This window comes from Pipistrellus hanaki (genome assembly GCF_964339955.1).
Source record: "Pipistrellus hanaki genome assembly, chromosome: 2".
Taxonomy (NCBI): Eukaryota; Metazoa; Chordata; class Mammalia; order Chiroptera; family Vespertilionidae; genus Pipistrellus; species Pipistrellus hanaki.
Genome location: NC_140504.1, coordinates 187,645,769 through 187,672,467, shown reverse-complemented (window position 1 = coordinate 187,672,467; position 26,699 = coordinate 187,645,769). Strand labels below are relative to the sequence as shown.

The 26,699-nt window shown below is 53.7% G+C and overlaps 1 protein-coding gene across 3 annotated transcripts in view; it reads left to right on the top strand.

Moving 5' to 3' along the window:
* Nucleotides 1-17,451, top strand: part of EPHB2 (EPH receptor B2) — a 182,561-nt gene extending 165,110 nt beyond the window's left edge. For 2 of the 3 annotated variants that reach the window (XM_084874874.1, XM_084874872.1), the window contains exons 8-16: nt 763-871; nt 1,996-2,063; nt 9,403-9,525; nt 10,060-10,307; nt 11,487-11,702; nt 12,576-12,725; nt 13,836-14,029; nt 15,374-15,529; nt 16,314-17,451. In XM_084874874.1, the coding sequence (XP_084731000.1) occupies nt 763-871; nt 1,996-2,063; nt 9,403-9,525; nt 10,060-10,307; nt 11,487-11,702; nt 12,576-12,725; nt 13,836-14,029; nt 15,374-15,529; nt 16,314-16,422 (1,373 nt within the window). In that variant the 3' untranslated portion in view covers nt 16,423-17,451. The remainder of the gene's footprint in view (nt 1-762; nt 872-1,995; nt 2,064-9,402; nt 9,526-10,059; nt 10,308-11,486; nt 11,703-12,575; nt 12,726-13,835; nt 14,030-15,373; nt 15,530-16,313) is intronic. The other variant, XM_084874873.1, reaches the window with a different exon arrangement.
* Nucleotides 17,452-26,699: the final 9,248 nt, after the last annotated feature.

Below are 26,699 nucleotides of genomic sequence, written 5' to 3'. Positions count from 1 at the left end.
AAAACGATGATGATGTTGGTGACATTGAGAAAGTACTGAGTGGTTTGCAAGAGCAAAGCCAATGCTGAGTGCATTTTACGAATTATCTCAGTTAAGCCTACGGCCTTTCTAACTGTGTGACCTCAAACAAGTCATGACCTCACTAAGCCTCAGTTTCCTTATCTGTAAAATGGGTTAACATAGGCAGTGCATCACGGGGCTGTTCCGAGAATCAAACAAGATACATAGCATACTTAGTGCAATGACCAACCTTTAAAATACTCGGTAACATTAATAGTTGATATTTACTGAGTGTTTACCAGGCGCTTTCCACGGCAGTCCTGGGAAATGGGAAGTATGATTCTCCCCACTTTACAGAGGAGGAAACTGGGCCACAGAGAGGTAAGTCCCTGATGAGAGTTCACACAGACAGAAAGTGGTACCCCTGGGTCTCAACCCTGGGGAGTCTGGCCTCAGCGTCTGTGCTTATCCCTGCCTCCCCTTCTGTGTCGGCTTATTGTCGTTGATTTTCACATCAGCATTGAGGTGTGGGTGTGATGCCCGTGTTACTGGTGAGAACTTGGGAGTCAGAGCAGTTCCTGGCCTTGTCCAAGGTTATGTGTGAGCCGGGGACAGCCAGTTCTCCCCCGGCGCCCGGGGCAGGTGCTCTGGGAGGAGCAGGAACAGAGCACAGAGCCTGGCGTCCCGGGAGACCCCGCAGGGCGCCGGGCTGGGAGGGCTCCCGGGCCGGGCTGAGCACACTGCGCCGCGCTCTCTCCCCAGCCGAGTACCAGACAAGCATCCAGGAGAAGCTGCCCCTCATCGTCGGCTCCTCAGCGGCGGCCCTGGTCTTCCTCATCGCCGTGGTGGTCATCGCCATCGTGTGCAACAGGTGGGTGGGTGTCCCCCGCTCCCCGGGCCTGGCGTGCGGCCATCCAGCCATTCCTGTGAACAGAGGAGGCATTCCAGCAGTACCAGGGACGGGGAGAGGCCCAGGTCGGCCCTGTACCCCCAAGTGGCCTCTCCCACCTCCTCCTAAATGGCCCCATTAGCAGCCCATCCCATTGCCCTGGACAAGTACACTGTTCAGGGTGGCGCCCTGAGACGCTAATACTTCAGCATGAAGAACATCTCAGAGCAGCGGGCAGGAGGACCACGGGATGCTGGGAGCTGAGGGGGTCGGGGAGGGAATACAGATCGCCCTGCCTTTGCCCTGGTTGAGGCCCCTTCATTATTAGGGCCAGAAGCAGTGTCAGACGGGAGGTTGAGGCGCTCAGGGAAGGCCTCCTGGCTGAGGTGGCTGGAAAGACGGAGAGGACCCAGGCAGGAGGAGGTGGGGGAAGAGCACCCCAACTGGCTGGGATGGGCTGTGCAGGAAGGGGGTGTGGTTCCCTGACTTCTGCTGGGGAAAGGCAAAGAGAAACTCTTCTTCCTTAAAGAGTCCCCCACTTTATTTTTTTAAATATATTTGTAATGATTCCAGGGAGGAAGGGAAAGGGAGAAAGGGACAGAGACATCAACAATGAGAGAGGATCATTGATGGGCTGCCTTCTGCACGCCCCACACTGGGGATCAAGCCCACCAGCTGGGCGCATGCCCTGACCAGGAATCAAACCGTGTCCTCCTGGTTCATCGGCTGAAGCTCAACCACTGAGCCACGCCGGCTGGGCAGGAGTTCCCCACTTTAGAGGACATGGGTCATAAGGTCAGATGGACGAAGCCCCAGGGTTTCTGGGCCAGGGGTCATGGCCAGAGGAGATGACTTTGCTCTTTGAAAGGGGCTTGGCTGGAGAGGGGATGGAGAGACAGCGAGCCTGGACTTGAGGGGGGAGAGTGGGGAGAGATGAGTGGGGCCTGGACTGGTGAGGCTGTAGGCGAGGGGCAGGCAGGGAGGCCTCTGACAGGAATGTGGTTTCAAAGGCCTGCGCCTCCCCCCCCCCCCCCCCCACCTCCCGCTATCACCTGCTGTGGCTCCCAGCGCCTCCAGGTGGCTCCAGCCCTTTGCTCTTGTTCCAGAAGACGGGGGTTTGAGCGTGCGGACTCGGAGTACACGGACAAGCTGCAGCACTACACCAGCGGCCACAGTACGTATCCCCCAGGGGGCTGCCGCCCTCGGGCCCTGCACTGCCAGTTCCCCGCAGCTGCTCCAGCCTTCTTTCTGCCGCAGTCAGACCGCGTGATCTGAACGTGCCGTGCTCGCCGCCACCTCGGCCTCTGCACATGGAGCTCCCTCTGCCTGATCACTCTCCTGTCCTCTTGACCTGAGCGTCTCTTCCTCTCTCTCTGAGAAAGAAGCCTTCCTGACCCCACCGCAGTGGGTTCAGGGCTGCCGTCTGTGTTCTCAAACTGTACTCAGTGGGGTACCCTAGAGTTCCACAGATGGCCCCTGGATAAAGGGGGGCCATCAGCCTGGCCATTCACTTGTCACATGTTTGTTGTAGCCTCCCATGTCTGCCAGGCCCCGTTATAGGTGCTGGGACATACAAGGAAACAGACCAAATATCCCTTACCCCCTATGAACTTATATCCTAGTGTCAGGGACAGAGAATTAAAAAAAAAAAATGTCAAATGAGTAAAGCATATGATATATTAAAAGATGGAAATGCTGTGGGGAAAGGCAAGAATGAAGCAGAGTAATGGATGGAGAGTGGTGGGTTCAGGGCTGTGTTTTTAACTAGGGGAGTCAGGGTTGGCCTTGCTGAGGGTTTCGTTTGAAGAAAGATACAAAGGAGCTGGGGCGGGGGGGAGGAGGGGAGAGAGGGGAGCTGTGCAGTGATACCTCAGCCAAGAGCATCCAAGGCCGCGGAGCAGCCAATGCAAAAGCCCTGAGCCTGCACTGTGTCTGGGAGTTCTCAGGAACAGCCACGGGGCCAGTGTGACTAGAGCAGGGTGAGGGGGCAGGAGGGGGAGCTAGGAGAGCCACAACATGCAGGTTCTTGTCAATCAGAGCAGGGCCTTAGTTTTTATTCTGAGTGAACTGGGAAGCTTCTAGAAGGACCTGAGCAAAGTACAGACGGGCTCTGCATTACAGTTCGGACAGGACTCTCCTGGCTGCCATGTAGAAAATGCACGGAAGGGTGAGGTGTGGCCAGGCAAGGACAGAGGAGGGAGACCCGGGAGGGGGCTGTTGGAATAATCCAGGGATGGTATGATGATGGCTAGACCAGAGGCCGTGATGGAGATGGTGGGAGGTGGTTGGGATAATCCAGGGATGGTATGTTGATGGCTAGACCAGGAGCCGTGATGGAGATGGTAGGAGGTGGTTGGGATAATCCAGGGATGGTATGATGATGGCTAGACCAGGAGCCGTGATGGAGATGGTGGGAGGTGGTTGGGATAATCCAGGGATGGTATGATGATGGCTAGACCAGGGGCCGTGATGGAGATGGCGGGAGGTGGTTGGATTCTGACATATTTTGAAGGTAGAACCACTAGCTTTGTTACAGGACTGGAGGTGGGGGGTCGGCAAAAAGGGCAGAGTTGGGAATTCCAGGTGAAGCCTCTGGGTAAAACTCAGTTTGAAGTAAAGCTTAACAATCACTGTGGACATAAATGGAACAACGATTCGACCATTCAAATTTCCAGAAGGCAGTTTAGGTAACCATTTAACTGTACTGTGAAAAGAAAAGGACTGTCGGAAGTGTAAAAGCAAAGAAAAGGGCAGACAGATTTAACTACACGGAAATAAACATCACCTGCACATCCACGTAAAGGTCATAAATTACATCACGCCTCCGATTCCCCAAGTTATAAAATCATGGTCGCAGAGGTAGCTAACCATATTGGCTGTATTCTGTGTGCCAAGAGTTGTTTTCTTGCTTTCCATGTGCGCATTCCTTTGGTCCCTATAATTTCCCACTGTGAGTACGAGTCAGCAGCCGCTCGGGCAGGGGCTGGGTGGGAGCTGAGGGTGGCAGGCTCCAGCATGCAGCCTCTCAGCCACACGGTGCTGCCTCCACCTGGCTGGGCTAGAAGAAGACAGGCTTGCACACGCTGTCACCTGGAGCCATTTGGGAGCATCACTGTTCAGAGAGAGCGTGAGGAACAAGGAGACAGGGGACAGCAGGGACCTATTTTAAAAAATAGACCCGGGATTGACTCATAGACCAACGCAATTGAAAACCCACGCTCACTCCCTGTGTCCGAGAGGGTCTGTTCGTTTCAAAGCACTGCCAGCCCTGGGGTCCCAGGTCCACCAGCAGCCCTCCCTGTGTGGTCAGGGCACGGGAGGAAGCTGAGAGGGGTGTGACTGGCTGTGTCCCCTTTGTGGGCTCCTGTATTCCGTCATTCAGCAGGTGCTGAATGAATGCCAGGAGCTATGGTACCTGGATGTAGAGCCAGAGGGACTGACCTGATGTCTCATTCTTACTCCGCCACTGGCCAGTTAGGTTGCCTTGGGGAAGTCATCGAACCTCTCTCAGTCTCCGCATCTTTATTTATTTCATTTTTTTTTCTTTGTTTCCAGAGAGGAAGGGAGAGGGAGAGAGAGAGAAACATCAATGATGAGAGAGAATCATTGATCGGCTGCCTCCTGCATGCCCCGCACTGGGGATCGAACCTGCAACCTGGGCTTATGCTCTGACCGGGAATAGAACCATGGCCTCCTGGTTCAGAGGTCGATGCCCAATCACGGAGCCACGCCGGCCAGCTGGCATCTTTATATGGGAAGTAGCAGGAATAATACTTTTTTTTCACGAAATTGTGAGAATTAAATAAATGGATGGATATTAAAGTGCTTTGTAATAATAGTATTTAACAATAGCCAACTCTTCATTATAACAGTTAACAATTAGTGCCTTCTATTTGCCAGCTACTCAACTAAGCCCTTTGAAAAGATCCTCATTGAGTCCCTGCCAGCCCCCTGTGGGATGTCCTGTTTCTCTGTGACATCATTTCTGGCAGACCCGGAATTCCAACCCAGGACTCTGAATGCCTGGTCTCTCCTCGCTCATCCTGGATTTCCCCTGTAGGTTCAGGATGCGAGGTGAGGGCCCTGACAGTCATGCCTCCTCTGAACAACAGCCCAGTGTTTTCTGAAGGGTCTGCGTGCAGGGCTCCTCACGCAACCTCGATTCAGCAAATGACCCTCCTCGGAGCCAGGTCTTGTGCACGGCTGTGGCCACAAGCTCCCCTTCGATTCCGAGATACGAGCTGGGAAGCAGCAGAAAATGCTGGCAGGATAGACTCAGCCAGACTACCCGATTCAAACCCCACTCCTGCCACGTATCGCCTGGTCCGTGTCCCTTTGGGCAGGTCATTTCACCTTTCTTTTTCTTTTCTTTTTCTTTTCTTTTTCTTTTTAATATATTTTATTGATTTTTTTTACAGAGAGGAGGAGAGAGGGATAGAGAGTTAGAAACATTGATGAGAGAGAAACATCGACCAGCTGCCTCTTGCACACTCCCTACCGGGGATGTGCCCGCAACCAATGTACATGCCCTTGACGGGAATCGAACCTGGGACCTTTCAGTCCGCAGACCGATGCTCTATCCACTGAGCCAAACCGGTTTCGGCCATTTCATCTTTCTTATGCCATCCTTTCTTCACCCAAGAAAAGGGAGGTGCAACAGTAGGTTGGACCAAATGAAATTGCCGTGTTTATAGGTCCAAAGCAGTCAAATAGTGACGATTTCATAAGGCTCGGTGTAATAAATGGCATTTACCTGGTAGGGTTGTTAGGAGGGTTAATTGGGTCGGTACCTTGTGAATGCCTAGAACAGGGTCTGCTGCCCGGGAATCCACATTGAACTGCGAGCCAATGGTGCTCTGAAGGGTGAGGTGAAGCCGAAGGGTCACAGAAGCAGGATGGCTTCGCTCAGAGTCCTGCCTTCAGTGAGTGTTTACTGAGCATCTACTGTGTGCCTCCTTCACATGTGTGCTCCAGAGAAAATATTCTGGGCTCATTACTTTGGATTCACAAGCCCCTAGAGCAGTGGTCAGCAAACTCATTAGTCACAGAGCCAAATACCAACAGGACAATGATTGAAATTTCTTTTGAGAGCCAAACTTTTTAAACTTAAGCTTCTTCTAATGCTACTTCTTCAAAATAGACTCACCCAGGCCATGGTATTTGGTGGAAGAGCCACACTCAAGGGGCCAAAGAGCCGCATGTGGCTCTCGAACCATAGAGCTTCAGGGCCTATACTTCCAAAATGATATTCTGAATATGGGAGTGTACACACATGTAGATGTTTTTCCAAGGAGCGGATCCATAGCTTTTGCCAAATTCTCAAAGGCATTCATGACTGCAAAGAGGTGGAGAGGGGGAAAGAGGGCAGGTCAGTGAGTGATGCAATTCTTCCATCAAAAAGCATTTAGTTAGCAGCCTCCTTGCCAGCCCTTGGGGTGGAGCGTGAACAACAGACACAGCCTCTGTGCCCTGGAGCAGCAAGGGTACAGCAAGCCCTCCCAGGCGGCAGAGTGTTCCAGAAAGGAGGGGGCGTGGCTTTGAGCGTTCATGTCTGGGCCCCCTAATACAAGGTTAAAAAAAGCTACATAGACATCAGGGCCAGAGGAGTGGGTGTGGAGGCAGGGCTGCGGGAGCCGGAGGAGAAAGCATGGGTCTCCATGGGAGGGACCCAGGCAGGCTTCACAGAGGAGGTGGCACTTGTTCTGAACAAAAGAGGAAGAGAAAGGTGATCCAGGTGGAGGGAGCCACGTGAATGGAACCACATGAATGGAACTTGTGAGGTGTTTCTGGGACCTCTGGGTATATAACTCCTCTTTGCTGGCATGCAGAGGATCAGGGGGCTATCCGTGGGACCCATCACTGAGGGCATGGAATGCCAGTGAAGGCACTATCATCACTCTGGTGACACTTGGGGATGGCATCTGATCGGTTAGCAGCACCCAAGCAGGCTTTGAGCTCTTTCTGTGCTTCTCCTTAGCTCCCTGAACTGACCCATTCCTGACCTCCCTCCCAGCTGACCCAGCAGGAAGGGCTTCCCCCAGTTCTATGAGGAGGGAGGCTAAAAGCCAGCCCCCCAGACCCACAGGCCAATCAGAGTCCGAACAAAAAAAGGAGGAGTATCCCCAGGGAGCTTGTGTCCCTGCTCTGAGGGGGGTTGGCTTGGGGAAGAAGGAGTCCTGGCTGAATACTCCAGGAGGCAGGGAGCATGGTAATTAAGAGGACTGGCCCTTGGCTCAAGCCTGACAGACGTGGGTTCAAATCCCGGCTGTGCCACTGGCTAGCTGTGTGGCCTTGGGCAGATGACTTGCCTCTCTGAACTGCAGTTTCCACGTGTGTGAAATGAGAATAATGACACCTTCCTCGAGTTGTCGAGCAGAGGAGAGAGAGAATGCATATCAAGACCCTGGCACAGGGTGAGGCACAGACAAAGGCCTCAGTAAATAGAAACTGCTATTCTTCCATCTCCGTCATCTGGATTCTGCTCAGCTCTGACACTGCATGTCTGTTTTGTGCAGAGCTTTATGCAGTGCCCCAGGGAAGGGCCAAGTGAGAGAGGATCACACTCCCACCTCCCCTCCCAGGCTCCCACAGGCCAGCATGGTGGGTCTGAACCTCTTTGGTGGGGAGGGTCCCAGGCTCCTCTGAGACAGCTAAACATTTTGGATCCTATGGCCAGAGAAACAAAAGTTTGCCTGTGTGTGTGTATGGAATTACAAGATAGGAAAACCCAGAAAAGTCTACACTGAGGGATAGGTTTTGGAGAACTTTTACTTTCAACAATATTTACTTCCAGAATTTTAAGACTATAAGAAACTAGCATTACTTTTCTAATTAATAAGGGCAATAATAATAAATGTGTTCCATTTTAAGAGGTTACCAGACTCCACCCCCTGTCCTGCCCCAAAACCCACCTAGAACTGCCAAGTGGTTCCCAGACTCAGATTAAGAAACCCTGACCTAAAGGGCTAGACCTGTGGTCGGCAAACTGCAGCTCTTGAGCCACATGTGGCTCTTTGGCCCTTGAGTGTGGCTCTTCCACAAAATACCATGGCCTGGGCAAGTCTATGTTGAAGAAGTGGCATTAGAAGAAGTTTAAGTTTTAAAAATTTGGCTCTCAAAAGAAATTTCAATCATTGTCCTGTTGATAATTGGCTCTGTTGACTAATGAGCTTGCTGACCACTGTTAGACAAATAATCCAAAATAAAGCTCAGGTGTTAGAGTAGTGGTTCTCAAACTTTCCTGTAAAGGGCCAGATAGTAAATACTTGAGGCTTTCGAGCCATATAGTCTCTAATTTAGCTACTCAACTCAGCCACTGTGGTGTGAACGCAGCCACAGGCAAAAGGAATGTGTTCCAATAAAACTTTATTTATAAAACCTTATTTCAAAACAAATAGTGGGCCAGTTTGCCAATCCCTATTTAGAGGTTCCACCTCTGGATTCCTGGAATGTCTGAAACAGAGGCTGAGAGTGGTCAACTAACATGTCCAAGGTCACACCGAGAGTGGTCAACTAACGTGTCCAAGGTCACACTATCTGCTCAGGGTTAATGGCCCCACTCATCAACCAACCAAGTCTTTCTTATGACCCAGGGACTCTAGTTCCCAACTCCTACAGCTGCTACCAGAAAGTCCCAGCCCTAGAGCAGTAGGAGGATGTGGGCAGGGAGCTGGGGAAGCCAGAGGGAAGCCAGGGCTGAGAGAGGGCCAGATGGTCAGAGAAGCAGAAGACCATTTATCTGGGAGGGGCAATGAGGGATGGATCATCTTTCCCTTTTTTTTCCCCCCAAAGCTTTTGTGGACTCAGTGCTGGGGTCAGAATAGGGTCTTTGAAATCCAAATCACCTCCTTCCTTCCTCTGCATAAAAAAATAAAAATTCACATCAGATCAGGAATTATGTCCGTATCCTGCCTCATGCTGATGAACAGGGAATTTGAGATCCAGAAAGGTTTAAAGACTTGGCCACTGGGGGACCCCAAAGGTGGTCCCAGGAGCCATGGTGAGGCAGCCAGGGTCTCCTGCGGGGAGAGAAGGCTTGAATTAGGCCTTAAAAACTAGGAAGACCTCCTTAGCAGAAACCCAAGAACACAATCTCTTTCTGTATTTTTATTACAATTCTTCCCTTTCCTTCTTGACTTCCTTCCTCCTGATTCTCTATCTCAATAGTGACAACCCTATCTATCCTTTCTTCCTTTTATGCCCACATGCATAACAGACATTGCTAACCAATCCTGACCATCTTTCAGCAGCTCCAGGAAGTCCATTAGAGTTGGAACAAGAGCTAGAACCTATTTGCTATCCCTGCTGAGCAATCTGTTCCCCTCATGCTTCTGTTCAGTGCCCATCTGCTCACTGAGGCCCAGAGAGGTCAAGTGGCCTGCAGGGGGTGGCCAAGTTCTTAGGGGGGAACCCCCTGGGGGTACATGTCCATCCATGGATGGATTGGCTCTCCCCTTTTCATGTGTCCACATCTTCAATCTGTGCATTTGACCAAGCCTCGTCTTATCCCTCAGTGACCCCAGGCATGAAGATCTACATTGACCCGTTCACCTACGAGGACCCCAATGAGGCAGTGCGGGAGTTTGCAAAGGAAATTGACATCTCCTGTGTCAAAATTGAGCAAGTGATTGGAGCAGGTAGGTGGCTGGTGCCCTCCCAGGTGCTGCGACGTCAACCACGTGTATCCACCCCCATGTGTACTCCTGAGACAGTGTAGGATGTGGGGCAGAACCCTCAGAGGTCCGTCCAAGGCCTGAAGGCTCAGAATGCCCAATGGAAAAGTCCCCCAAAGGTCATCCAGTAAAACTACCTCATCAACAGATAAGGACACTGAGCCACAGGGCTGAGAGGGAATGTGTACATCACATCAGAGATGGAGCTAAGCCTGGAACCCAGTTCTCTGGACTCCGTCCAGTGCTTTGTCCTTCCCACCACTCATCCCAAGCCCCACCCCCCATCTCCCTACACCCCCTATGTCCTCACCCCATGCCAGCCATGAAGAGTTGACTCTTCCTCTCAAAGGTGGGCCCCCGTAGTCTACAAAGGGACTCTGTGTCCAAGAGGATGAGTTGAACGTTGAGGAGGCCCCTGGCGTGGGGATTATAGGGAGCGGGGAGGTGACACGTCTACCTGGCATGTGACGTCTTGCCCCTCTTGGTGTGTCTGCCCAGGGGAGTTTGGTGAGGTGTGCAGTGGCCACCTGAAACTGCCAGGCAAGAGAGAGATCTTTGTGGCCATCAAGACGCTCAAGTCGGGCTACACGGAGAAGCAGCGCCGGGACTTCCTGAGCGAGGCCTCCATCATGGGCCAGTTCGACCACCCCAACGTCATCCACCTGGAGGGTGTTGTCACCAAGAGCACGCCCGTGATGATCGTCACCGAGTTCATGGAGAACGGCTCTCTAGACTCCTTCCTCCGGGTAGGGGACCGTGGGCGGGCGTAGCTTCCTATACAGTCAGAGCCGCAAAGGCTTTTGGAAAAGACCTAGATCAGGAACGGCCTGTACATTCGCCAGTTTCCATTCCCTTGCCCACGGCCGACATCACTAATCAATCCCAGAAACCTCTCCAACCACACTCCAAAGCAAATCTCAGACTCCATCCAGGAAACCACAACCAGTTGACCAGACTTAGCATACAACCTGAAATTGGTTGCCATCCATGCTCTTAGCCAGCCTCATTATGCACAAGGGAAAACTGAGGCTCAAGAGGTAGAGTTTGTCCAGGGTCATCCAGAGGGTCAAGGTGAAAACCAGGACTGGGACCAGGTCTTTAGACCCCAAGTCCAGAATTTTCACTGATTTTGGATTCCTCCAGAGCACTACAGGCCAGGGGAGTTGTTCAGAGCCCCCGAGGAAAACTCCAGGCCCCCTAGGAGGTCGCAGTCAACCAGACAGACAGCACTGACGAGGAGTCGGAAGTATGCCATTGGCCTAGCTACTATTTAGCAGATATTTTTCAAATACCTCGTATGTGCCAAGCCCTTCCCATATACCTTCCATATATATATATATATATATATATATATATATATATATATATAAATTTTATTTTTTTTATTTTTTACAGAGAGGAAAAGAGAGGGATAGAGAGTTAGAAACATCAATGAGAGAGAAACATCAATCAGCTGCCTCTTGCACACCCCCTACTGGGGATGTGCCCGCAACCAAGGTATGTGCCCTTGACCAGAATCGAACCTGGGACCTTTCAGTCTGCAGACTGACGCTCTATCCACTGAGCCAAACCGGTTTCAGCTCTCATATGCCCTCTTGTTTAACTCAGATAGCCCTAGAAGGTGGTTGTCACTTATCTCCACTTAGCACACACACGAGGAAACTGAGACTCAGAGACACTAGGTCATGTGTCCAAGGTTGCACAGACAGCAAGGGGTAGAGCCAGACTCAAACCAACCGTGTCTGCTGCATAGTCTGTTCTCTCCACCACCCTGAAACTTCCCCCAACCCCCCGGGCCTACAGTCCCCGAGCCCCTGAAACGGAGCCTAGGCCAGGGGTGGGCCCTGCCTTCCCATTGTGAACACCATCCAGAGTCTGATGCAGACCCTCCCACTGACTTGGCGTCTTCTCCACTTCTCCTGAAGCAAAACGACGGGCAGTTCACAGTCATCCAGCTGGTGGGCATGCTGCGGGGCATCGCGGCCGGCATGAAGTACCTGGCGGACATGAACTATGTGCACCGCGACCTGGCCGCCCGCAACATCCTTGTCAACAGCAACCTGGTCTGCAAGGTGTCCGACTTCGGCCTCTCGCGCTTCCTGGAGGATGATACCTCAGACCCCACCTACACCAGCGCCCTGGTAAGATGCTGATGGAGTCACGGTGCCAGGAAAGAGGGCATACACATCCAACTCTCCCTTGCAGTATATTTTCACCTGCTCACTGCCAACCACCGTGCCCGGCCCTGGGGATGCAGAGACAGAAACATGGATCCTGCCCTCCTGAAGCTCACAGGCTGGAGGGGGACACATACGTACAGAGCAATATGGAGGGACAGGGCTAGGAGCCAGGACACAAGGTTGGGGAGGCAGAAGAAGGCTTGCTAGAGGGGGTGCTATCTGAGCTGAAGGCTGTAGGGCCGGTGAAAGTTAGTCAGAGGCCATGGTACAACGGTAAGATGATACTAGGACGCAAGCTGCGAGGTAAAAGTGGTGGGCAAGAGTTTGGGGAGTGAGGCAGGGCCAGATCTTGGAGATCCTGAATGCCCAGGCTCACGACCCTCTCCTGAAAGCAGTTTGGGTTGGTGAAGGGTTTTAACAGGAAGGAACAGGACACAGTCCCTGCCCTCGGAGAGCTCAGAGATAGTATAGTCGGAGCCAGGCAAGTAGCAAATGATTGGGGTACTGCTTCGTATGGGAAGTGCCTCCTTGGTGGAGATACGGGCACAGTGTAGGATTCAACAGAGTGAGCAATAATTGGGACTTAAGGAAAAATTTTCAGAGGGACTTAAAGGACGAGAAGGAAGTTTCCAGGTGGGAAAGTGTTGAAAGCTACTGCCTTCAGAGAAATAGCATGTGCAAATGCCCTGAGATCCGAAGCAGTATGCTGAGGTTGGGAACAGTAAGATGCTTCATAGGACTGGTACAGCACGGGGCATATGGCGGGGCATGTTGAGAGCAGAGGCCAGACTGGCCCGCTTCCCACCCATCCACCCTCCTCATTCTGCTCCCCAGGGGGGGAAGATCCCCATCCGCTGGACAGCCCCGGAAGCCATCCAGTACCGGAAGTTCACCTCAGCCAGCGACGTGTGGAGCTATGGTATCGTCATGTGGGAGGTGATGTCGTACGGGGAGCGGCCCTACTGGGACATGACCAACCAGGACGTAAGTCTCCAGGAGAGAACGTCTCTGGCCAGCCAGGTGGGGAAAGGGGGGTCCCCACATTCCTGGTCTTTGCCCATCTCCCGGAGAGTGGGAGCACCATCTCTGAGATCCTGGGCAAGGGCAGCTCCCAGCCTGTAATGGCTGAGTCACATGTCTGCACAGGACCCTGGACTCTCCAGTGGCTCAGGAGCAGGAAGGTCCATCATCTACAAATCAGCAAATCTTGAGGATGTATCCATCCAGTGGCCTGCCCTGAATGAGACTATGTCTGCCCCTCAAGTGTTTAATTTGGGGACAATACACTTATTCCGGGTACCAGATGCAGTTATTGGAAACTTTTAGGATCAGGTGCTAAACTTTTAGGAAGTCTTCACGGGACAGAGGGACTCACACAGCAGTGGGACTTGCAGTCGTGAGGGATTCCAGTGGAAAGAAGGCCCAGAGGTGGGGTGGTGAGGGGTTGCGTTGGGAGCAGTGGGGAGGAAAGTGGTTGGAAAGGTAGATGAGGTTCAATAATGGGGTGTACGAAAGTCAACTCAAGGAATTCCTATTTGCAACAATGTGGACAGGGTGGACTCGAAGGAGCTGCTTGGCAGGGAGGGTGACCCTGTCAAGCTGGGGAAGATGAGTCTGGCCCCAGTGGCAGCACAGATGGGAGGCAGGTGTTTGAGTTCCATTTCCTGACAGAAGAGCCAGGTGGGAGCCATGGGAAGGGGTGCCAGTCTGTGCCGTGAGGCCTGACAAGGAAGGCATCCCTCACCTGGAGCTGAAAACCGCACTGAAGCCCAGAGTGTGGTCAGGAGCCAGGAGGAGGAGTCCTCAGGCCATCAAAGCCAGGAGGGGGCTCCAAGTTGGGGGAGAGGGTGGATCCTGAGACTAGAGGCTATCTCAGGGTTCTGGACTCCCTAAGACTGGGGCGGGGGAGGCAAGCACCCAGCTGCCAGGTGAGGCTGGGGCTATACCTGGAGGCCCATCCCTGGGTTGGGCCGGGAAGAGGTGGAGGGCAACCACATAGGTGTGCTGTGAAATGCACTGGGGGAAAGGTAGGCCAGGCCAGAGGGCAGATGCTCTTACCCACCCACCCCACTCAGTCCTCTCCGTTGTCCCCAGGTGATCAATGCCATAGAGCAGGACTACCGGCTGCCCCCTCCCATGGACTGCCCAAGCGCCCTGCACCAGCTCATGCTGGACTGCTGGCAGAAGGACCGCAACCACCGGCCCAAGTTTGGGCAGATCGTCAACACGCTGGACAAGATGATCCGCAACCCCAACAGCCTCAAAGCCATGGCGCCCCTCTCTTCCGGGTACGGCCCTGCCCCTCTCTGTGGCTCCGCCCCAGCTGGCCCTAGCCCTCTCCACATACCCTCCCACCCTGGCTGCCCTGCCTCACGCAGATACTCTGCCCGGATTGGGATGGAGCAGGGTAGCTTGTGGGGTATCTGCACTGCTGTGGGGTGCAGAGGAGTGTGGGACCCAGTGCCTGCTGGGTGGGAGAGGAAGCCCTTTGAAAGAATGGTCAGATAGAACTGTGTCTAAGCAAAGTTAGCAGAACCTTGGTTAGTAAATGGATCTACTCATCCCTAACTTTCCTCCCGAACTGCCCTCACACTCAAACCTGTACTCTCTGCGTTTGCATCCTCCTTGACACAGCCCCCCCACACACACACACACACACACACATACACAAACAGGTGCACGCATGCACAAGAACATAGTCCTACACATACGTATGAACATAGGCACAAATGCTCATGCTTATGCTCTCCCTCTCACACACACACAATCTCACACATGAATACACCCATTTTCACACTCGCACTTACATACATACACAGGCACCTGAGCACACACATTCAGCAGTACAGACTCACCATACACACGTGCCCCCACAGAGGCCTCATCACACCTGTAGCTGCCACAGCCTTGCCTGGGCGCTGTCACAGGCCCCACTCATGACCCAGCCCTCCCTGGAACCCTCAGTCACACAGGGATTCTGAGGGGCAGGGGTCAGGTGTCCTTGGGGTCCAGGGCTAGCTGGGTCAGACTCACACACCCAGCTCCTGTGACCAGCAGATCTTTGTGTTGGCCTCTACCTGTCGCTTCTCACCTTGACCCTGAGTCAACAGCTCCTGACTTTCCGATACAAATACTGTGAGCTTGTAGCCTTATGAGCCAGCCAGGAAGCCATTCCCATTAGCGCACCAGCTTTGTCTGGACTTTGGAGAGTCGGGCCACATCTCAGCTTCTTACAGCACCACCAGGGTGGACAAGGATGGAGAGTGGCACTGGGGGAGGAGGGTCATCAGCAGTGAGTCCCCCGGAGCTCCCTCCTGCTGAAATAGGAAGTGTGTCCCGCCTCCCACGTGGCCCAGCCTCTCAGCGGTCCCTGCAGAGACTTCCCCCCACTTCCCGGGTAGCCCCAGCTTTGAGTCCTGCACACTTGCTTTCTCATATTCACACATTTATGTGTGCACATGTATGCGGGTTCAAACGCACAACCTCCCACAGGGAGATACGAATATACATGCACACTCACCTGTGTTCATGCTGACGGATACACATGTGCAGGCACACCTGCAGCCCATCCGCACCCTCTCCCCTCTGCTAGCATGTGCCCTGACCGTCTCTGTTGCCCACCCCACCCCTAGAATCAACCTGCCACTGCTGGACCGCACGATCCCCGACTACACCAGCTTTAACACAGTGGACGAGTGGCTGGAGGCCATCAAGATGGGGCAGTACAAGGAGAGCTTCGCCAATGCCGGCTTCACCTCCTTCGACGTCGTGTCACAGATGATGATGGAGTAAGTGCCCAGCGGCCTCCACCCACCCTCCCAAGCGGGTGGGGTAAGGAGGGGAGGGGGGGGCTCAGGACAGTGGAAAATAGGCAGTGTCCCTGCAAGAACGTGGGGACCAAAGGGTGAAATGGCCAACTTTGGAGTCACATTCTGATCGACACCCAGGTCCGCCTGCCACCCACTGGCTGAGTGACCTTGGGCAAATCACAGACGCTCCCTCAGCCTCAGTTTTTCCTTCTGTGACCTGGGGGTTTGCAGGAGGAGCAACAGAGATGTCGAGTGGGTGCCTCAGAAGTGCAGGTTCCTTTCCCAGAAACAGAAGAGAGGGCACACCTCGATCCCAGACTCCCAGCCGCATGCTCCTTCCACCTCATGCAGTCACTTGCTTCCGCTCCAGATGCCCACCCAGGTGCCCCCACACCCCTCACCTTTCCCTTGCTCTCTCTCTATCTCTCTCTCTCTCTTTTTTAATATTTGTATGGACTTCGGAGAGAGGAAGGGAGAGAGAAAGGAGAGAAAAACATTAATGATGAGAGAGAGAGTCATTGACTGGCTGCCTCCTGTACATCCCCCACTGGGGATCAAGCCTGCAACTCGGACATGTGCTCTGACTGGGAATGGAACCTTGACCTCCCGGCTCATAGGTCAAGGCTCAACCACTGAGCCACGCAAGCTGGGCCCCGTGCTCTCTTCGGCAGGAAACGCTGGAGAAGCCCAGGCAGCTCTCTGCCTGACCCAGAGTCCCCTCCACCCCCACATTTCCCTAACACACGTGCTTTTCTCCCCACAGGGACATTCTCCGGGTTGGGGTCACCTTGGCCGGCCACCAGAAAAAAATCCTGAACAGTATCCAGGTGATGCGGGCACAGATGAACCAGATCCAGTCGGTGGAGGTTTGACACTCACCTGCCTCGGCTCACCTCCTCCTCCAGGCCCTGCCCCCTCCGCCCCACACGCTGGCCTCCCTGGTTCTCTGTCCACCGAAGGGTCAGCCACCTGCCAGGAGGCCACGGCAACAGGAAGCACCAAGCAGCCCGCCAGCCATGAGACGTCGCCAAGAACACGTGCAACTCAGATGATGGGGGGAAAAAAGGGAATGGGGACAAACGAAAGTAGGTCCTGGGAGGGGGCGGGAAATACACGGACTGTTTTTCAAAGAGGATTCTCCTAAGGAAAGCGAGCATTGTTCTGGGGGGAAAGAAAAAGGGCTTGGGAGATCCATGCGATGGTCCGATCGGAGATCAGAAGCCGTTTCTCTCCAACTCCCTCGGAGAAGGCGACCTGGCCGGAGCCACGGAAACACTTTCAGGAAAACAAATGTGAAAGGGAGAGACCAGGGTCACTCTCCTCTCCTGCCCCCCGGGCTGCTCTTCCGGCCCTCGCTCCACAGCCACAGGCCTGGCGGACAGACGGGCAGCCACTCTGGGAATACCCATGCCTATTGCCTCTGGGCACACACAAGAATTTTTCTGTCTTTGGAGGATATTTGAGGAACTCCAGTGAAAGAAGAAAAAAAAGACGTGTTTCTCCTCTTGGCGTGTGGGGCTGAAAAGGGACCCTTGTCTTCCTGGGTCTGGGAGAACACAGGCCCCCCGGAAGGTCCGCCTTCCTGAGGCTGCCACCCCCCAGGCACGCAGCTCCACGTCCATAATCACGGGCACAGCCGGCCGCCCGGCCCCCGGGGGGCGCCCACTCCGAACAGCCCCCACACAGAGGACTGGTGCTGCCGTGACCACCATCAGCTACAACTGCCACTGAGGACGGTTGTGCCCGCGTCTGGGTTTGTTTACAGCAGTTCGTGGACTGGGGTGGGGATATTTTGGTCAGGGGTGAATTTGGTTTAGGGGTTTGTTGGTTGGTTGGTTGTTTTTTGTTTTTTTTTTTTTGTTTTTTTTAATGACAATGAAGTGACACTTTGACATTTCCTACTTTCCGAGGACTTGATCCTTCTCTAGGAAGAAGGTGCTTTCAGCTTAATGACTTAGGCAATACACCAAGGGCGAGATTTTATATGCACATAACGTGGATTTTTATATGGTTTTCACTGACACCCTCCCCTCCTCCGCCTGCACAGAGTTCCCGCCTGCCACCAGGCCTCACCAAAGCCAACTGCCACGGGGCCATCTGGGCCGTCCTGAGACTGAGTGAGATCCGGGCAGAGCTGGGGGGCCCAGGGGAAGGAGCATCCCCCCCACCCGGGACTGTTTTTTTTAACGCAACAGATTGAACAGGAAATAGGCTCCGAGGCCGCAGCGCCAGAATCCTCTGTCCACTTGTCCACTCTCCTTCTGCCCCCATCTCTTCCGTGCTTTCGAGGCAAACGGGCCCCTGTGAGGTTCCTGAGTTGCCCTCACCTGGCCAGATCCCAGTGTCGCCTCTGGGAGCCTACACCACGCTGCACCAGGCCCGGCCCCGGGGTCGTTCACTGTGATATCCCAGCTTCCAGAGCATCGCCCTCAGAGACGCGTGCAGGCATGCTCCTTCCCTCCCTGGGAGAAAGCGCGTTGCTCTCCTACCCCCTTCCCTCCTCCAGACCTCGGCCCAAATGTGAAGGGTCTCGGCCATGGGAAAACCCATCAGCCGAGGGGCCAGGCCAGTCTCCCTCCTGTGAGCAAACGCAGGCACCTGAGCGGACCAACCGGTTAGTGAACTGAATGGAAATAAACACTTTAGTTATAAAAAGACCTCTGTTCTCTGTAAGTTCCGAGAGAGAGAGACCCTGGCACCCTTGGAACTTGTGACTTGTGATGCTCTTCCTCGCTCAGGGTTAGAGAAGGCCCGGGGCTGAGAAGGCACATGGAGGACGCCCGAGTCCATGTGGCCTTTCCGGCTGGGGCTTGTCGAAAGCACAGGCAGTGGAAGAAGTGACTTGGAAGCAACGCTTGCTGCCTCTGCAGGACGCGTCGGGAGCAGGGAGTTGGCGGTGAGCTGTGAGCACTCGGCTCCCCCGGGCCAGGAGGAGGGGGTCTAGGTCCTAAGGGAGCTGTGAAGTGGAACTGGGAGGGTCCCGGAGTACTCATGGACCCCCAGTCAAAGCCACAGGAAGGGTCACCTTTTCCTGGTCAGCTCATCTCTGCGCAAATGGGCTCCCACTCACACAAACTCGGAACTCTTTGTGCAGGGGGAGGCGGGGAATCTAAAGGGGCGAGGCCGGGGAGGCCTCATCTCAGGGCCTTTCCCTTTGTCCGCGGGAGACTGACCAGAGGGAACGTTCCAGGTCCCAGCTGGCCAGCTAACGGCCTCTCAGTGGTCCGACAGAGCATCCCGCATGGACCAGCCTGTCGTCTGTCACTCACCTGTTCTCCAGAGCCTGAGATGCACAGGGAAGGAAGGGATTAGAGGGGAGCATGCCCCCCTCCCCAGAGTGGGGGGACAGCAGAGTAAGCCACAGGGATGGTCTTGGCTGGTTTCCCTAGAACTGGCCAGTCTTGGCCCAGCCGGCCACCCTTATGCCCCAAAGATGCCCAGCACGGGTGGCAGCTGTCCCAGCACACAAGGTCACCTTCTGGAGAGAGCTGCCCTGATGCTCTTCAGATTAACTCTGTCTCCCCAGCCTGCCCCGCCCCCTCCCACTGCTCTGGGGCCACCACAGGGGCTGGCACTCAGTGCTTCCTGTCAGATGGCTTCCTGCGTTAAGCCGATAGGCTGGTGTCTGCTCGCCAGCACGTCTGCCCATCCACCCTCCAGGGCCCTGCGTCCTCCGTGGTCCTGGGCCCCCCTCGTGCCTGCTTCTCAAGAGTAAGGATGCTCCCCAGACCCTCTGTGTCTCCATTTCGGAATGACAGACAGAGGTCACTGTGACCATCCAGGGTGCCCGCCTCTTGCTGCTGGAGCAGCTCCCCCACCACCTCTTGCATCTCAGCAGGAAGTGGCCGGCCGAGCTGCTGGCCCGGGCACACGGCTCTGAGCCGCCTGCCCGCTGCCTGGTTACTAATCCTTTCCTGGCTCCATCGCCCCAAGTGCCAGCCCCACCTGCCCAGCAGCGTGAGAGGCGTTTCCGGCTGCCCTGCACGCAGTGGGTACTGGAGGAAAGAAAAGCTGCCTTGTGAACACGGGCCAGGGCACCGTGGAAATGGGACCAGCTGCTCCCCGAGTGTGACAAGCCGATCTTCGCAGGCCAGACAGGGCAATGGCGGCGCCATCGCCTCCGCTCCTACTGCTCCAGAGGCCCCCAAAATGAGCGGTGGTTGATAATCCGCAGGCTTCTTCTTGGGGGGATGATATCTTTCAACCGGTAAGACGTGGGCAGACCGATCAGAATAGATGATGGACGTGCAGCAGACACTTAAGGGACTCCGGGCCGTGGCTGTTTACTAACGAGGGGTGCCTCCTGCCCACATGGCATCAGCTGGGCTTTCCCCCATCTTTTCTAGTTGGTGCCCACACTGTCTCCGCTCAGGGAGCTCTCTGCCACCCCCTTGTGTGCAGTCACCAGCCTTGCACCCCTCTGCAATCCGGGGGCTCCTCGGCCCTGCCCCTGACTAGCTCTTCCTCACCCCTGGCTGAAGCACAGGAAGGACCCAGGCCTCTGGTCCCCGCCTCCCCCCAGGGCTGAGCCCCTGGCCACTCCCGGCTCTCTCCTGGGCCTCTGTAGTTCCAAGATGGGTACCAAAGGATGGAAGACTCTTGCCAGGGAAAGGAGTGTAAATGCATTCAAAGGGCAGGAGGCCGTGGGTTGGTAGGGAAAATGCATCCTGGCGGCCTTGCTCTTGTCACTGAAGATGTGGATCTGGGCAAGCCACTTCCTGTCTCTGGGCCGCAGCCTCCCGCCCACATGTAAAATGAGAGGATTGGGCTGGGGGAGCCGGGTGAGGAGGCACTCGTTTCTCCCCTAGGTAAGGGGGAAACTGAGGCTCAGTAGCTTGCTCGGCATTACCCATCCAGGAATGGGCAGGGCAAGGCTGTGTTTATCTGCTTCCACCGCCCACTCCACACACTCCATCAGAGGACAGCAAGGACGTGGTGTCCGATAATGGCTGGTAAGAGAAGGGAAAGCTCAGATGGGCTGGGGTTATCAGGGAGGGCTTCGTGGAGGAGGCGGTCTTGAAAAGGACAGAGGTTGAGAGAAAGATCATTCCAGATGGGCGGTGGAGTGTAACCAACAATTCAGAGGCCGGAAGGCCCCCACAGTGAGGAGTTGTGTCTGCCCGGGCCAGCGGGAGTGCTGGGACGTGGAGGTTGATGTGCTCGGAGGGTGAGGCAGTTTGCACACGATCCCCAGTGCAGCCACAGCGGGTCCTTGAGCAGAAGAGGAGCAGAGTGAGCCTCGGGTTCCGGGAGGAGTCAGGTCAGCCATCAGGTGGGGACAGGGTGCCCCACAGCTTCCCCCTCCCCGGGAAGGAGAGCCCCCTGGAGAAGCCCTCCCTTACTCCAGGAGAACCAGGCCCTGCTGTGTCAGTACCCATCCTCACGGACGCATGTAACCCACAGAGTCACTCCAGCTGCTGGGAGCGGCAGGGTTGGATTTCGTGCTGCCCGGTTCTTAACTCAGCTTCGTGTGAGAATACCCGCCCATTTCCTGCAGGCCTCTGTGAGTGCTACCAGGCCCTGACCAGAGCTGGGTGGATGTGGGTGGCAGTGACGGGCCTGGGCAGGCAGGAAGGCGGGCATGGCAGAGCCCTGAGAGGACAGAGCGGAGCCCTGCTGTGCACTGGAGGTGGCATGGCGGCATACCAACTGCTTAGGATGCCCATCTCCGCCCTGGTGGCCCTGGCCCTGGCGGGATCACCCAGAAAGGGACTGAGTCCTGCCCTTTACAACAGAGTGTTATGCTGGGGAAACCCAGAGGGAAGTTGGGGAGCCACTCTGCATGTACACACCACCGGCCGGCCTTGACCCAGCTCCCCAGGACATAGGTCCTGCCATAAGACATCTTGGAAGCTGGTCCCTTCAGGGAAACCAAGGTCAGAGTGCTGGTCCCAGAGAGTGACTTGGCCTTTGTTCTGACACAGGCAAGCTCAGGGTCACCCCACTGGAGGGGGGTCACAGGAGGTTGAGGCCACAGGGATTGCATTAATCACCGGACACTTACCATACATCAGGGACCTTTTGGGTGTTACCATCCCCACTTTCCTGGTGAGGAAACAGATGCCCCAGGTGCTGCCAGAGGATTTCCTCCAGGCCTCTGCCTTCGGGGCTCCCTCTTCCCACCTCCCAGGATTTCTCCAATGTCTGCCACCGCCCACCTGTATCAGAATCACCCGGGCTCTTGATCAGTTTGCAAACCCACAGGCTCCTCCCCAAGCTCCCCCTTCTCCCCTCCCCCCCCCCCCCCCCCCCCGTCAGAATCCCCCAGGTCAGGCCCAGGGGCCTCTGTTTGTAACAAGCTCTCTTGGGAGACTCCTCCAGACTAAAATCCTCTCTTCACTTTCCCCTCCACCTCCTGTGCCCCCTGTCTGCGGAGAGAGGGGCTGATGTAGACAGGGATTAGGACAAAGCAGGACATCGTCAGATAAGATGGCCAAACTCAGACATGGATTAGGACCCATGAAGTGGGGGGTAGGGCTGACCCTCAGGAATGTGTTCAGACTGTGCTAAGCTTTCAGGGAAATTAGACAGACCTCCCCAGACCCGGAGTCTGTCTGAGTTCAGCTTCCCAGGGTGGAGGCTGCCTCAGGAAAGCTGATATAACAAGATAAAGCAAGAACTTAATACTGCAGAGGGGCCCGGCAGCTCCCCCAGGGCCTCCCTGTGGGCACCCCATGGACCCCAAGGCTACGATCCAGAGCTGTTCACTCAACACCTGGCCAGGTTGGCCAGGCGAAGGCAGGCTAGGGCTTCCAGCTGGACCTGGAGCTTCATATGCCACCCCCCTTCCCACCACCGCCAGCCCCCTGCCTCCCAGACTAAGACACACGCTCTCCCTGGAGGAGGGAGAGAAGGTCCTTCTCTCTACTCAGGTCTCACAGCCATGTTGGAGGAGGGGAAAGGGAGAGGGGAGCGAGGAGGTCAGAACCAGGACCACATACACCGTGGGTTCCTGCAGAGAGTGCAGTTCTAACATTCCATGGGTCAAAGATTCCAAGATGGCAAAAGCCCCCGATTCTAAGATCCCGGTGGGAGGATTCCATGCTTTTAACATTCCATCACCATATGGTTCTATGCTGCTCATTCCTGAGACTTCACGACCCATTTGTTCATCTCTCGTCCCCAAACCTGAGGACCATGGCAGGGACAAAGCACAAAGAGAGAACAAGAAGGAGAAGAGAGAGAGAGATGGTGAGGGAGGGTGGGGGCAGGTAACAACAAATACAACAGCTCCCCCTTTGAGTCTGAATCAGAGGTGCGCCTTGACAGGGGCCAGACCCCTCCTGTGAGGCTGGCTTTCTCTCCCTGGGAGAGGAGCGGACCTGCCACATCTGGCTGCCCCAGCTGGGCAAGGCCCTGTGCAGACCAGACCACACGGTGCCCCTGGCTGGTGAGCTGGACAGCTCAGCTCAGGAGCCAAGTGGGGGCCCCACTGGTTAGGTTTGGGGAGGGACTGAAGGGCCAGAAATTTTCTGAAGTGTCTTCCCCAGGTACACCGCCTTCCTGTGCAGAGCCAGTTTGTTTGTTTGTTTGTTTGTTGTTTGTTTGTTAGCAGTGGGAAACCATAAGGTCGTGCTGCAAACCCCAGAGCCACTCTGGTTACAGCGTCATGGCCACACAGTCCCTGCCGCATTCCAAGGGCCCTCTGACCCCTTTCTAAGGAGGCTATGTCCTATGGGATCTGGGAGGCCAGCTGGTGGAGGTGCCTCTGGACTCCTCACAGCTCAGTCATCCGTCTGTCTGCTTTCCCTTCCAGGGACTCTGGTGGGCGGGAGCCACGAGGTGGCGCCCCTGAGGCTGGCCCAGGGTAGGCCTGGCAGGAACCTCCCTCACAGCCAGCCTCTTTGGAGAACAGAGAAGAGCAATTACTGGTTGGTCAGGCTCAGCCCCAAATCCTAATCATAGCTGCTATTTCTTGAGTGCCAACCATGTGCCGGAGGCCGTGCTTACCTTTTTATACACAGGGTCTCGCTAAATCCTCACTCAGCTCTGCGAGGCAGGTACAGTTATTCCTGCTCCACAGACCCGGGAACTCAGAGACCCGCATGGGGGCTTTCCCAGGTCTCAGAGTCGGCCAGTGGTCTCTGACCCGCAGCATCTGCCTCTGAATCACTCTGCTATGCTGCTACCAGTGACCCCCACTCAGCCCCAGAGAGAGAAACCCAGTCAAATCCCAGATCTCCAGGGGGCACTCTGTTTGGGGGCCGTGGGACATCCTAACGTCCCAGAGCCACTGTCTGAGCCGCTGTCCTGGACTCCCCACACCCTACCCCCAAACACCGCCCCTACCGCCCAGGTGTTAGTTCCAGCCTGGGCCATCAGGCCAGAACTCTCAACTGGGGGGGTCTGGCAGGGTTTCACAGAACCCTGTTTCTTCTGGTCATAAACACGATTCTTCTGATAATGTTGGGGGGTCGGGAAGTGATGCGGTAGGGAGTTCTGATGGCCGTGGGTCAGACCTGGACACACCCCCCCCCCCCCCACTGCTGTGACCAAGGAAACCTCACCAGCTGTGTCCAGGATCCCCTGACCCTGTTGCTCCAATGCCTTTGTAGGAGTACTTTTAGCAGAACCTTTTTTTTTTTTTCCAAAATAAATGTGAATTGTAAAAACTATCACTTGGACTCACGAGGTTTTCTTGTTCGTTTGCTTTGGTTGGTATTTTTGCTGAGGTTCCGCAGGGAACAAATGGGACTCCTATAGGTCTTCAGCAGGGTTGTGAAGCATGACTAGGAGTTTTCCAGGACTAAGGATGAAGCCAGGGCTAGGGGGCTGGGGTTGGGGCTGGGGTTAGGGGTGGAGTGGGGATTTGGCCTTGGCTGGGGAGGGGCACTGAATTAAAGCAGTAACTCCCAAGTGTTAAGGAGAAGGCATTCGAGGACAGTTCATGGTAAAATACATTAGGCAAATTTTGAACTTGGGCAAGTTGATTAGGTTTTGTTTCTTCAGGATGGCACAGAGCCTTAAATATGTTTAAAATATGTATAGTCAATTGATCTTTGACAAAGAAGCAAAGGCAAAACAATGGAACAAAGTCTTTTTTAACAAATAGTGCTGGAACAAACGAACATCACATGCAAAACAATAAACCTAGACACCCTTTGCACCATTCACAAAGATTAGCTCAAACTGAATACAGACCTAAATGTACAACATAAAAGCATAAAAGACAGAGAAGATAACTTAGGAGAAAACCTAGATGACCTCGGATATGGTGATGACCTTTTATTTTATTTTATTTTTAATTTTTTTTATTGATTTTTTACAGAGAGAAAGAGAGAGGGATAGAGAGTTAGAAACATCGATGAGAGAGAAACATCGATCAGCTGCCTCCTGCACCGCCCCCCCCCCCCCACTGGGGAATGTGCCCGCAACCAAGGTACATGCCCTTGCCCGGAATCAAACCTGGGGCCTTTCAGTCCGCAGGCCTATGCTCTATCCACTGAGCCAAACCGGTTTCGGCTGGTGATGACCTTTTAGATACAACACCGAAAGCACAATCAGTGAAGGAAATAATTGATAAGCTAGACTTCATTAAAATTTAAAACTTCTGCTCTGCAAAAGACAGTGTCAAGAGAATGAGAAGAAAAGCCACAGACTGAGGGAAATATAATTAAGGACTATTATCCAAAATATACCAAGAACTCTTAACACTCAACAATAAGAAAACAAACAACCTAATTAAAAGATGGGCCAAAGACCTTAACAGATATCTCACCAAAGAAGATATACAGAATGCAAGTAAGCACAGGTAAAGAGGCTTCCTGTCATAGGTTATCAGGGAAATGGCCAAAATCGGGAACATTGACAACACCAAGTGCTGGAGAGAATGTGGAGCTACAGGAACGCTCATTGGTTGCCGATGGAAACACACACTGACACAGCACTCTGGAGGACAGTTCAGTGGTGTTTTCTAACAAAACTAAACACACTCGTACAAATCAACCCAGCAATTCTGCTCCTTGGTATTTACCCAAAGAAGTTAAATAAAAACTCATGTCGACAAAAAGCATGCACATGGGTGTTTATAGCAGCTTTATTCATAATTGCTAAAACATGGAAGCAACCAAGATGTCCTTTGAAGGTGAACAGATAAATAAACTATGATACATCCAGACAATGGAATACTACTCAGTGCTAAAAAGAAATGAGCTATCCAGCCACAAAAGACGTGGAGGAAATGGACATGCATATTACTGAGAGAGAGAGACCAATCGGAAAAGGCTACGTACTGCGTGATTCCAACTCTATGACATTCTGGAGAAGGCAAAACTATGGAAGCAGTGAAAAGATCAGTGGTTGCCAGAGTTAAGTGGGAACGGAGGGATGAATAGGCAAAGCATAAAGGACTTTTCAGGCAGTGAAAATACTCTGCATGATACTGTAATGGTAGACTCATGTCATTATACATTTGACCAAATGCACAGAATGAACCCTAATGTAAACTGTGAACTTTGGGTGATAATGATGTGTCAATGCAGGTTCATCAGTTGTAACAAATACACCATTCTAGAGGGAAATTTTTTAAAATATATTTTATTGATTTTTTTACAGAGAGGAAGGGAGGTGGAGAGGGAATTAGAAACATCAATGAGAGAGAAACATCAATCAGCTGCCTCCTGCACACACCCTCACTGGGGATGTGCCCGCAACCAAGGTACATGCCCTTGACCAGAATTGAACCTGGGACCCTTGAGTCCACAGGCCGGCACTCTCTCCACTGAACCAAACCGGTTAGGGCTCTAGTGGGAAATATTGATAATGAGGAAGGTTATGCATGTGCGGGGACAGAACTTCACAACCATTAGTATGGCTAAAATTTTGCTAAGATGTGAAGCAAGAGAGCTGTCACATTTTGCTGCTGGAAATGTAAAATGGTACAAGAGCTTTGGAAAACTGCATGGCAGACACACCTTGATAGTCAACCAAGAGAAATGGAAGCATGTATTTACAGAATTATACAGGAATGCCTTTTTGTGTTTGTTTGCTTGTTTTTTTTTAGGAATGCTGTTTTTAATAACAGCCACAATGGAAACAACCCAAATGTCCATCCACAGGTGAATGGATAAACAAATTGGGATATATCCCTTGAATGGACTACTACTACTCCGCAATAAAAAGGAACAAACTACTTATGCACACACAAAGA